The sequence below is a fragment of the Spodoptera frugiperda genome, chromosome 25 (genome assembly GCF_023101765.2).
Source record: "Spodoptera frugiperda isolate SF20-4 chromosome 25, AGI-APGP_CSIRO_Sfru_2.0, whole genome shotgun sequence".
Classification (NCBI taxonomy): domain Eukaryota; kingdom Metazoa; phylum Arthropoda; class Insecta; order Lepidoptera; family Noctuidae; genus Spodoptera; species Spodoptera frugiperda.
In genome coordinates, this window is record NC_064236.1 from 8,816,462 (window position 1) to 8,829,131 (window position 12,670).

The 12,670-nt window shown below is 34.8% G+C and overlaps 2 protein-coding genes across 12 annotated transcripts in view; one reads left to right on the forward strand and one right to left on the reverse strand.

The window, feature by feature from the left end:
* Positions 1-1,185: 1,185 nt before the first annotated feature.
* On the reverse strand, positions 1,186-6,471 carry LOC118265356 (uncharacterized). Its single transcript, XM_035578191.2, has 6 exons — positions 6,281-6,471; positions 5,456-5,593; positions 4,758-4,906; positions 4,194-4,294; positions 3,419-3,582; positions 1,186-1,379 (listed from the first exon to the last, which is right to left on the reverse strand). The coding sequence occupies exons 1-6, from the start codon at positions 6,376-6,378 to the stop codon at positions 1,283-1,285; spliced, it is 747 nt and encodes a 248-aa protein (XP_035434084.1). The 5' UTR covers positions 6,379-6,471; the 3' UTR covers positions 1,186-1,282.
* Positions 6,472-7,827: 1,356 nt separating this feature from the next.
* Positions 7,828-12,670, forward strand: part of LOC118261739 (uncharacterized) — a 30,071-nt gene continuing 25,228 nt past the window's right edge. For 2 of the 11 annotated variants that reach the window (XM_035572758.2, XM_050704305.1), the window contains exons 1-2: positions 9,377-10,628; positions 10,750-10,878. In XM_035572758.2, the coding sequence (XP_035428651.2) occupies positions 10,518-10,628; positions 10,750-10,878 (240 nt within the window). In that variant the 5' untranslated portion in view covers positions 9,377-10,517. Of the gene's footprint in view, positions 8,014-9,364; positions 10,629-10,749; positions 10,879-11,641; positions 12,105-12,670 lie in introns of those variants that run through there. The other 9 variants (XM_035572713.2, XM_035572690.2, XM_035572698.2 and 6 more) reach the window with 9 other exon arrangements.

The following is a 12,670-nucleotide window of genomic DNA, read 5'->3' on the forward strand; positions in this document are numbered from 1 at the left end:
TATATATATATATATATATATATATATATATATATATATATATATAAAGTCTGATTAATTAGGTATTTAGACTTACAGTTATTTTTATTGTTATTATTGTAAAACAATTAGCTGGATCGTCCACAGTAATAAATGTGTATTTTGCAATTTTATCCCTTAAGAGATTTTTTATTTATCTTTGTGCTTCATTTTAATAAAGACATTGGTAATACAAATGTATATTCTTTATTAAAACTCTAAGAACCTATAGTAAAATAATTAAAAAGAAAAAGTAGAAAGTAAATATAATAAAATAGGTATAATTTATTTTTAAATCAATTCTCGTTGGATGTATTCTTCTTTCATGAGACCAGACAGTTCAGGTCTTCAGTTCGTTCACCCTTGTAAAAATATATAGGCACCTATACTAACTATATTTCAAAGATAGATAGATTATCATATCGCTGGATATGTTATCATTTCGGTGGATAAGTTTATCATTTCGGTGGATAAATTTATCATATCGGTGGATAACCTTTTCATATCGGTGTACATAAAAAAATCGGTGACGGTTTATCATATCGGTGGAAACCAGAATTCAAACTGATTTTTCTTCTAAGTTTTACATGATATGTTGATGATGTTAAATTTGGGAATATATACTATCCTAAAGATTACATAAAACCTAAAAAATAAGCAAAATATGTACATAAACAAAAAAAGCACCGATATGATAAAAAAAATGGCATTTGTTGAAATTCACCCAAATAATAAAAAATATTAATCTCAATCAAAATCAAGTGCAATAGTAGAAAATATAGCACGAAGGACATAATATAAGATGATTAAACGGATAACTAAAGCTGGCTGACACATTACGAATAACAGATGTTGGAAGTGGAAGATACTTGCACATTTCTAACTTGTATGTAATTTTTTATGGAATAATAGGCAAAAATCAGACGGGTCCGGGGGGTCACCTGATGGTAAGCGCCGCCCATGGACATCACAAAAATCACGCAACACGAAAAGAGCGTACTTCCAAAAAAGGATTACGCATTTTTCTTTAAGGTTTGAAGGTCGTATTCGTTTCGGTTCGGAAATACCGCCGATACATTACAGTATTAATCATTACACAGTGTACCTACACGTGTGCAAGTATATCGCTACGTGTGTGGCTACCATAACATTAAAACACTCTTTTTTTATAAGTTTATTACAGCTCTTTATTTATAAGTTTATTACATTTTTTTTCTTTATCCAGCTAAATGTTATTAATATAAAAAAATTGTACAAAAATCAATTAACTAGAGAATTTGCGGACTATACATTCGTACTTAAACGGAGGGTAGTTCTTGTAGTACCAGTTGCATGCTTCGTTTTGAAATGGACGTCCAACACTGGAACATTTCAAAAAATGATTTTTATTTTTTATTGGATTGGTGATCATCGATCGTGGCATTCGTGGCGGATAAAACGGCAGGTTGATGACACAACCCATTTGTGAAATTTGACAACTAAATTCCGTATTTGTTCAGCCACTTGCAAGATGTCTATTGGCCAAGTGCAACTTTAAATTATCTATTTATCCGCCAATTTTTGGACCCTAAACGAATGACTGCATGATCCTGCACATGCAAGATAGTAAAGATCTGAATAGGAAGATTGTGTAGAAGGCGATTAATAAGTTAACTGCATTCTATATCTGCGTCTAGTTATTAGTAGTGATCATAATTAAGATTGAATTTACGGAAGTTTGTTTCTGTTTATGTCAGATATTTCATCATGGTTATTGCTTACCTATGCAATCGTGGTAAAATTAACTTAAAATGCTTGATAATGATAGTGTAGTTAGTTCTTGCTAGTACGAAACTATACAGGGTTAAAGGGTAAGTCGACCTAAATTCTTTAAGACGTGATAGTTTACATCATTCCTGACTGATTCTACCATGGGACCCCATATCCCAAACTTAACCGTTTTCAAATTATCGGCATTTTAACTTTTTTGATAAATTTTCCCATTTTTTTGGCTATTTCTCCCTTGTTTTGTCTTTGGTGGCTAAATTTTGTTTTGTTTTTGCTTTTTTGTGTAGTAGATTAGTTGCTTTATTATTTAGAAAACTAAAACTGTAAATAACTGTACCAACTGAGTCGTAGCAGACGATCGAATGTTAAAAAAAGTAAATAAATTTGTGATAAGTTGTTTTTCTTTGTAAGATATTTAAAAAAAAGTCTATGACAACTGTTCTGCAAATGTGCGTTAAAATATCTACAATTCTTCAGCTTTCTGATAAGGTATAACATGATAGGGAATAATTTGAATTCTTTGCCAAAACATCGATGAAGTACTACAAGGTAGTAATAAGAATATCGATATTTAAGCTTCAAATTTAACTTGAGTCAGATAACAAAATAAAACAAACTGGTTCACTTCACTTCAGAAGGAGTGTCAGGGAGTGGCTTTTTTTTGAGTGGAGAAAATCATCCAATGACTTCTCCCACCTTGGGCGAGGCGAGAGGGAGTGTCAGACGCTTACTGACTAAAAACCACCCCGTTCCTTCTCCTGCTTTTCGAGCCGGAGCCCCGGTAAACCCGCTAGGTAGTCCGCAGCTCCGGATCAGGCATCAGCCCTACTGGGCTCCATCTCCAGCTCCACTCAAAAAAAAGCCACTCCCTGACACTGATTCTGAAGTGAAGTGAACCAGTTTGTTTTATTTTGTTATCTGACTCAAGTTAAATTTGAAGCTTAAATAAGTATCGATATTCTTATTACTACCTTGTAGTACTTCATCGATGTTTTGGCAAAGAATTCAAATTATTCCCTATCATGTTATACCTTATCAGAAAGCTGAAGAATTGTAGATATTTTAACGCACATTTGCAGAACAGTTGTCATAGACTTTTTTTTAAATATCTTACAAAGAAAAACAACTTATCACAAATTTATTTACTTTTTTTAACATTCGATCGTCTGCTACGACTCAGTTGGTACAGTTATTTACAGTTTTAGTTTTCTAAATAATAAAGCAACTAATCTACTACACAAAAAAGCAAAAACAAAACAAAATTTAGCCACCAAAGACAAAACAAGGGAGAAATAGCCAAAAAAATGGGAAAATTTATCAAAAAAGTTAAAATGCCGATAATTTGAAAACGGTTAAGTTTGGGATATGGGGTCCCAGGGTCAAATCAGTCAGGAATGATGTAAACTATCACGCCTTAAAGGATTTAGGTCGACTTACCCTTTAACCCTGTATACGAACGGCGTAGATGTTGTTGATTTTATAGAAAAATATTTCACATAGAAATTCAACACCGCGTTATTCCCCTTTCACCATACAGACAAGCAACAAAGGGTACACGCGACCTTTTACAAAATAAATAGAAAATAATAAGGCTTTATATAAAAGGTGATGGGATATTTGACAGGTGCATTACTTATCCATCGAGGCTCGAATTTCTTGGCGCGTCAGGGTGGCAGTCAAGTCTGGATAATCTCTCCATCTCTTTTGTCCTGGATCCTTGGCCCACGCCAGTTGGAATGGCGTCAAGGGCGGTATGTGCAGTTTGCCACAGTCGCGACAGTGGGCGCTAAGAGGTTTCTGTACAACAATGCGTAAAAGCTTTACAGTTTGACACGTGTCTGTTAGGCACAACAAAGAAAAGCCCTTTTGTAACCTAAGTAACATGTTTTTCACATCTTTATATTTATTATTAGAGCATGATTCACAGTTAATTACTTATATAGAAGGTTTTTATTTTTCAAGAATGTTTATAAAGGATTAGATGTGGGAGCACAGCTCAGTTAAGTTCACACCCTCCTCACTGAAAGATCATCTGAAGAAAATTCTTAAAACAAGTCGAAGCTTTTTAATTTTTTAACTTATATATTGTGTTACTGTGTCTAGTGCTAAAGACCGAAAACCATTTCCGGCTGTAGATTTTTGTCTTCCAATAACATTTTAGGCGTCTTTTAAAAAGTAAATTAGTAGACTCTTAGGGTATACATTTTTACCGAAGGTGACACTCAAAGCTTTACGCTAATATGCCAGAGGCTATTATTGGTAAGTGTTCCTTATATTCCTATGTTTACTCGTTTATAATAGAAGTAGTGAAACAAATCATAATTTCCATATTATTTCATTGCCGTAACTCCGATAGTCGGCAGTCTCGCCACTAAGCGAAAAGTGACAATAAATATAAACAAACTTACTTTTCCATCTTTTTCTTTGAGGGCATCACAAGCACGCGTTCTGCGGTACTTGACGCAGTCCAGGTCGTATTGGTACGAACGAGGAAATACATTCTGAGGGGCTGTAAACATTAAGATTAATAATTATTTGAAATTCAATATTTTATAGCACTTGTGTGGCACAAATCAACTGGAGTGATATCTTGAATTATAAAACCGGCATAAAACAACAACAATAACGTTGTGTTTTACCATGTAAATGGTATATCAAATCCCCAAAATGTTGACATCGCATTTGTAACTCCTATGGTGTTGCGGGCAGCGCCGATTGCTTACCATCAGGTGAAACGTCTGCTCATTTGCAGTCCTATTTATACATACATACATAACCTCACGCCTGTCTCCCATGGGGGTAGTCCCAGGCCGTAGGCAGAGACAATGGAACGACAATTGCTACGAATCTTACACACCTCTTTCGCTTCATCAAGCCCTATTTGCAGCCCTATTCCATCAAAAAATAAGTTCTGTTGCAATAGTTTGGTATGTAATGGACAAAATAAATTAATAGTATCTATTAAATCTTACTTGGTTGCACCACTTCTGTAACTATCCCGTACTCAACGTAAGAATCATGTATGGTGTAGTCATTGATGCCTGGCTTATCCACCCAGAATGCCTTGTCTTTTTTCACCATCTGATCTATCACTGCATCCGGAAGTTCGCTAATTGTCGGCCTAATAAAAAAATATCACATTTGAATATATACATAATTATATTTTATGAACGTACCAAGGATCGTAACTACGAAGTACGAACGGACTGTTTTTTTCACCCACGTCTATTAGACACGCTTTTTTAAAAACGTTATAATTATAGCCAATGTTAGATAGTAAAGATACAGCTTTAAAATGTTAAAGGATTTTTTTATCGGTTCAGCAGTTTTATGCCCGAAAACATAAATATACAATTACATACAAAAGCACTTTGTATTTTTTATAATATTAGTACTTGTAGATAGATTCATAGTATTTGTAAGCAAAATGTTTTGTTTACGAGATGCCACGGTAAGTAATTACTTACAATACCCAAAGAAGATTGCTTGCTTTCTTTTTTTGAAGGGGAACATAATCCAATGACTTCTCCCGCCCCTTGGGTGTGACGAGAGACAGTGACTAACTGACTAATGTCAGTGACTAACTCTTAGTGACTAAAACCACTCAAAACTTTGAGCTGGACCCCCGGCAACCTGCTAGGCCGTCCGCAGCTCCAGATTGCTTGCTTACCTTGCTGGCACTTCCGTTAGACTTTTTGTAAGTGGTACCAAATATTTTCCAATGCAACACTGGGTCAACTGAGGTGGACGTCCTGGTGTCAAGCACTCGTTCGTCGCAATGGTTCTGGATACATTGGCTATAGCATATCTGGAATTTACCAAATAAGTCAAAGATTGAACGCTGTAGTTTTTAGAGGTTATTCATTTAAGAGGATTTTTTCAAGGGGCGAAATCATCCATTGATTTCTCCCGCCTTTCATCAGAGGGCTAGGTGCGAACTAAAGTCATTATTTTCATCAGCTGGTAGGTAATTGTTGCAATGCTGAGCAGAAGCGTCATACGTGTGGGACCAAGTGTGGGAGAGCCATGCTTCGGCACGAATGGGTCGGCTCGACCGGAGTGATATCACGGCCTTGTAAAAACCGACGTGAAACAACGCTTGCATTGTTTCGTTGTGTGTGTGAGGTTACCAGAGGCCGAATTACCCTTTCACAATCTCCGATTCCCCAACCCCAACCCTTAAATTCCTAATCCCCAAAAGGCCGGCAACGCAACGATGATCGGAGACCTCAATCTTTCATTTTTAGGCGGGAAACATTCTATTGAACTTTATGGCACGTCTGATGGAGTTGTGGAAAGCTGTCATACAGTGTGTTATAAAAGTGCATTATTATCTAATATTTTGAGTAACCCATAAACTATAAGTGCATCAGATATTAATCTTCTTCTTCTCAAATGTAAAGTACCTCTCTCGCTATTCTAACAGCTTACTGCCAAGTGCCATTGGAAAACAATAAATAGTCCATAATGTTCATATCATAAAGTTCACTTTTACTTGTCAGGGTCGTATCCGCCGAATTTAGCGACATTACTTTTCGGGTCGGTCGGATGGCCAGTCTTCCCAATGTCTCCATGTTGAGGATAGGTGCTCATTATCGCTGGATAATTTTCTATTTTAAAGGTTAAAATAAGTAAACAAATTGTTGTTTTGATTTTGACATTTTAAAGTTTTTTTTCTTGTTGCGCCACTGAGGTGTTTATTTTTTTATGAATCTGGAGTAAAACCTCATAGGTAGGTAGGTAAAAAATTGCACTATTTTTTAATTAAGTATTTTTGTTTTTGTTTCTCCCTACATATTCTGCTAAGTGCAACTTTCGGCAATTTTAATTCGTCAAAGACTGTCCACCCCTCTAGAGAAAAATAACCGTGATGTTAGTGTTACTTTACCCACTGAACAAACTTTATCGGCTCAATGTCAGCTTACCCTCTATACGCCAAAAGAAGGTAGACGGCATTTTAGAAAAGAAGTAAGTAAAAAGACAATAATATAAAAAATTTAGGAGTTCCGAAGTTGTATGTTGGGATTTATAAGTAATGCTCCTGTAAACTGAAAGTAACAATGTACATATAAGCGCATTTAAGTTAGTACCGATAGAGTTAGTTTTCACCTTCATGTTGTGACATTTCGAGGAAGCGATACAAAAATAGCCCTTATAGCGACTACAAACTTATATGTGCTGGTGAGGAAAATTGGAACTAAGGAAAGCCCATATAAAATGAACAGAAATCCCTACTACTAGCGCCACGCTGAACTGTATGTTTGCGGCGTTATTCCCATCGCGGGCTATTGATTTTCGCTTTGTACTAAATGTTACCATAACATAAAATTACAAATAGTCGATTTTAGTGCGAGAAATTTCGATTCTATTTTGAAATATATTTAAATTAACTTATTCAAGCAGAATAAAACTGTTACTGTACATTAACGTATGAGTTTAGATGTATTGTATCATTTAATTTATTTTGAGTGACCTGGAGTGAGCTTAAAAATAAGATTGTTACTAAACTTGTAAATAAATTAATGAAATATTGTATTTATCATAAATGATTTAAAGATTACTTAAAAATAATCATATAATTTAAATTAGATAATTTTGTCGGCTTATAACAAGAAATTAAGACAAACATCTGTATAAAACTCAAAACTTGTTTATGTTATAACTAATTAACTAAATTACATTAATCGATTTTATCATCCAATCCGAGTAATTTTGCTGTAATTATTTATAGAGAAATAGGTATAATAACGTCTTGGGTTTGTAATTACTAATTTCAACAAAAATAATAAAAATAATTTTAGAGTCGAAGGATCATTTGTTAAACTTTTGTGATTATTCTACGTTTATTCTAAATTGATAAGAATGATTATTATGAATCAATACTGACGAAACGAAGATAAGGTGTCAAACCTTTATAAATAGTAACTTTCAAATTGATGTAACAGAAAACAAATAATCGACTAAAACATCGATACTTAATAATATTTTTTTTTGCTTACAACACAGACTTATCTTCCTATCGAGAAACGAAACGGTAGTATCAGTTTAAAAACAGTTTTTGCAGCGGCAGTGCGACTTGCGGTATCTTGTTGCAACCCTGTGAATATTGATATAATTTGGAAATATTATTAAAGTGTGTTAGAAAGATGATGAAGCAGAGGAAGGAACATGAGAAGAAAGATAATAAAAAGCGGTTGGCTGAGGAAAAAAAAGGGGAGTTGCTTTGTTGTGAGTTTGATAAAATATGCTTTTTTTATTTTTAACGCAATGATTTAATATACGCGTGATTTTTTTTCAGAGTACTTTAATGCGCAGTAAATAATTTTCTTACTGAGTGATTTTTAAACTTTCTTATATTCTATTTATAGTCTCGGGAATATTTATTTGAAATGGTAGGTAGATCTTCATTAAATGGAGGATCTGGAACTCAAAAGATTCGTGATGGAGTGGCCTGTTTATTTATTTTATCCTCAGTTACAAAATTTATATGATAAATTGTATCAATAATTGATAATAGCCCGTGAGACCGCTTGACCTTGAGCTCCTCTTTGACGAAAAAGATTATCACCCTTGGCATTGACACCATCACAAGGCGAATCACATAATGTAAAGGGTTGGTTAAATCAGTTCCTGAATTATTCAAGAAACCTGTTAAACGGCGTAGACGCTTGCCTTGATCTGGCCAGAAAAATCAGAATTCCATAATTAAGATTATTTTTTACATTAATAGCCTATCTTTGGTAATGATGTGATGAGGGATAATCCCCTAAATGAGAATGATCTTGTAGTGGAACGAAATGGAGTCAGTCTATGCATTTAGGAATTTCAGCAGGCACCCGATGCCACACCCCATCGTTTCGGGTACTGCGCAGGCGTGGTTAGAATGTTCCGGACATCCATTGCCACACCCAAATAGAGAGTGTGTCGGATATTGAGTAATCCCTCCTTTCAATAATTAGTTTTGTATTTGCTGATCCTGATATCCTGGAATTCTACTAAAAATAGTGTTGGTGATTGTGATTATTCTGTCAAGAGTGGTGACGGATACGCTCTTATGTGGCCACCTCTATATGGTAAGCGTCCACAGGCCCGCATCGTATACATTGCACGTATCGGACGGATCCCATCAGGATTGACTGCGTCCGCTGTTTGGCAGGGTTCGGATAGCCGACGCGAGTATTGGAGCAATCGGATTACCAATGTCTCGTTTACTCGGATTTTGGTATCGGCATTCCTTATGACGTCATCGGTACGCATCGCATTTAGGCATTGCCAGTGATTGATCCGATCGATGCGGATTAGCGAACGCAGTTGTATGACTTTCTATACAAGGCAAACTATTATCTGTTGCGTGCGATGCATCCGATGTGAACGATGCGGGCCGATGCGTCCGATGCGTACGATGCGGGCCGATGTGTACGATGCGGGCCTGTGAACGCTTACCTTAGCAGCATATTATAACAAACTATTTTTACCAAAACAGCGTTAACGTAGATGGTAAGGTGCCCTAATGGGGACAGCAGTTATTGCGATGAGCGGGTTGATGAGACGGTTTTATATGAGGATTTAATAAAATAAACATTGGTTTGTTACTCAATCATGTCAATACGACTAAAAAAGGGATTGGGTTGAAATTTGGAAAAGGGGTAGATTATAGTTTGGAATAACACATAGAATACTTCGTACTCCACGGGAACGCGGGCGAAGCCGCTTTTGGAAGTTAGTTCACGATAAAACTGTTATCTACTCTTTGATTCAAAATTATTTTGATTACATACGAATTTTTGGTGACCGCTTTTTGGTGAATTACGGTGACAATAATGCGTGTGAAAATTGCGAAGATTTGGATGTAAGTAAACTCTATTAATTTCTACAAAATACAATATAATTGTGACATGTCGGGGAATTCCGTGACATCGTGGCTACATAGGTAAGGTAAATGCTAAGAACACAGACAGTAGTGACGCACCCTACATTTCTTTATTTACAGATAATTTAGAAACGAGCAACACCAGCCCCCACCTATTTCTCATGCATTCAGCCTCGTCAGTGAGGTGTTAATCAAAATTTAATTTGCTATGCGTTGTTGTTATTATTATTTATTTATAAAGTAGTTTAAAGCAACACCACTCTAGGACAGAAATTTTTCAGTCGTAGGTATTAATAAAATGGTTAGAATTTTAATGCTTGAAATATCTAAACCAGGGTTTCCAAATTTTTTGTTTGCCTTGTCTATAGAACGGCACACTAACCAACCGTTCTGAATCTTACTTTACATTTTGGTAACCTATTTATTTTCTAATAGTGGATCCTGAGTTTGGTAATTTGATTTAGATATGTCGTAGTCCAGACAACTTTGCGAACCACTGATCTAAACACCAACTAAACACTATGCTGCCTTTTTGGGTACTTTCGATAAGCAGAGAAATTGTAAAAATTGTTTAGCAATCTTGGCTAAATTAAATAATAAAAATCTTACACGTTTCTGACAAAAAAGCTTTAGCTTTAACAAAATGTTTAATTTTAGGCGATTAAAAAGAACAAAACATTCTCTTTCTGTGGAAAAAGTGTGCTTGCAACACTAAGGTCCTATCGAAAAAAATAGAAAAATAATAGTGCCCGTGGTATGGTAAACGTTTATCGTTTCTGAATGTACAAACTTCACAATCTCAAAACATTGCTAATATGTGACTCATTATAGTTTCATTGTCAAGCTATCAATATTAAAAATAATGTCAAGAAATATAGTTTTTGAGGGGTGGTTAACAAAGTCTCCACCAAACAGGCGTATTTGGCGAACGGTGAGCTCAACTTTAGCTTGGCATTTTGCTTTTGTTGACAGAGTAAGTGAATATCGAGTTGGACTAAACACGCTGAGATAAACTCCCAGCTGGAGATTTGTATAAGTAGCTATTTGCAAGAGGTAACCTGAGCAATTTGTTTAGTTTAGTTTTTGTACTACAGAGATGGCGCAGACGCTGGTTTGCCTTGCGGCAGTCTGGCGAGCTCCCTGGCCAGTATTTTTTAGATTACTATGCGGATCGGAACTGCCGTCGACTCAAGGGCACAATCGATCTGGACCTTTGTGAACAAGTAAGTGCATAAAAGTGAATGTAAATATCTATTTATATTGTTATCTTTAACAAAGTATTACAGTAGAAAGTCACAAGTGGATTTAGAGGTTTATAACTGATAGAAATTGTACTAACTGGCTTTGTTTTTACTAACTAATCAGTGCCTAATGTATGAAAGTTCAGTAAGATGAAAAAAACACAGTAGTAATGTGCTTAAAATCATAATATTTTGTGTTGTGAAAAAGTAACCAAACTGTCAGTGAATAAGATTGAAGTGTGTTTGGTTACTTGTGGCTGTATGAGATACATTTGGAATGTAGAAACTAATGGTAAATAATGTTTAGTTTGCTAATAGGCTGCATTATAGTAGTTAGACATGTCAACTTTGAAATAAAAGTGGATGAGTTCGGCATTACCTAACCAACGCTTAGAAAACACACTAAAACAGACTCAGAGGCCTTGTTTAGTCACTGGTGATATTAGTTGTAGTTCTAAATTACAAAATACAGTAGTAAATGCTTGGGAAATAAAGTATAAATTAACCATAACCTGGGTACCATAACAATGAACCATTTATAATTACAATCTCATCATAATCTAATAAGAAAAAAAAAATGTTTGTTTACCCTAAAAAAATTCATAAAACAATGCAATGAGAGACTAAAATAATTTTAAATTTTTTTTTTTTTTGTAATATCTACCTTCAATTTTTTTAATTTAGGTATCTTGATGAATATTAAGGTCTGTCACAAATATAATGACTGAAATTAGAATCTTATATTCAATAAATAAATAAATAAAAGATAACTATTTCCCACAAAGATATCAGTTTGCTGATAAAAACTTGAATATGCTTTCTGCTTAATTTGATGATATGGATAGTCTTCAACGGGATGGGATAACCTAGAGATGAGTTCCCACAGTGCTAAGAATGATTCAGCACCCTCTCCTTTGTAATTATGCTAAGCTTGCATTGCAGCATAATATGTTATTGTTAATGTTCTTGATAATCATTTTGCTGATGTCTCTCAAAACATGCAAGTCAGTACATGTACCACTGCAAGTGTCCAAATAGGCAGTTATCAGTAACTAGGTTAGTCATACTATTTCTGTTTCGAGAGCAAAATTAATAATAATTTTCAAGTAGGCAATAAATTTATCATTCTAAAGCTATATTCAACTAATCTCTTGCTTCATAAAATAACTGAATTTGGTGCAGAACTGTTGTACTCGTATTGGTGATTGGTAAATATATTAATACATAATTATTTTATTTAGATTTTTGCTAATAATACTTGTAACATTTTTCTCGCTTATGACTCATTAACACCTTAATTTAAAACAGTGTTTGTTTCAAATAATATCCTTTTGTGTTCAATTGACATTTAGTTTCCCCTTAATATTAAAACTTTTCCTTTACCTCATGAGTTATGCCTGTGTTATGTAGGTACCAACACACAGTGTTTTTAGAATCCCTGTCTAATACTAAACTGTGCATTTAAAAAGTTAAAGTAGTAAAAAAAATTAAGTAACTGAATAAAAATAGTTTCGCCTGTTATTTGTATCAGTTCTGAAGAAATAAATGTGGCATATATCAATTACATACATATTTGGTACTAGCTTTCGCCAGCGACTCCGTCCGCGCGGATGTCGGTCTTCGCGTGGATGTTTTATTTCTAACGTCTACTCGCACCAACAGCCAAATATTGTATGCAGTTCGCATTTGGATCCGCCGTCTTTACACAAAAATAATCCTTATTGCATGATTCAGTATTCACGCACGATGGCTTATTAGCGTAATTCATGTATAT

Bases quoted from the DNA above. Each gene is read 5' to 3' on its own strand.
- LOC118265356 (XM_035578191.2), bottom strand. From the start codon at position 6,378: ATGAGCACCTATCCTCAACATGGAGACATTGGGAAGACTGGCCATCCG. The intron at 5,594-6,280 runs GTAAAAGTGAAC...GGTAAATTCCAG, and splicing joins GGCGGATACGACCCTGACAA to ATATGCTATAGCCAATGTAT. The intron at 4,295-4,757 runs GTAAGATTTAAT...TAATGTTTACAG, and splicing joins TACAGAAGTGGTGCAACCAA to CCCCTCAGAATGTATTTCCT.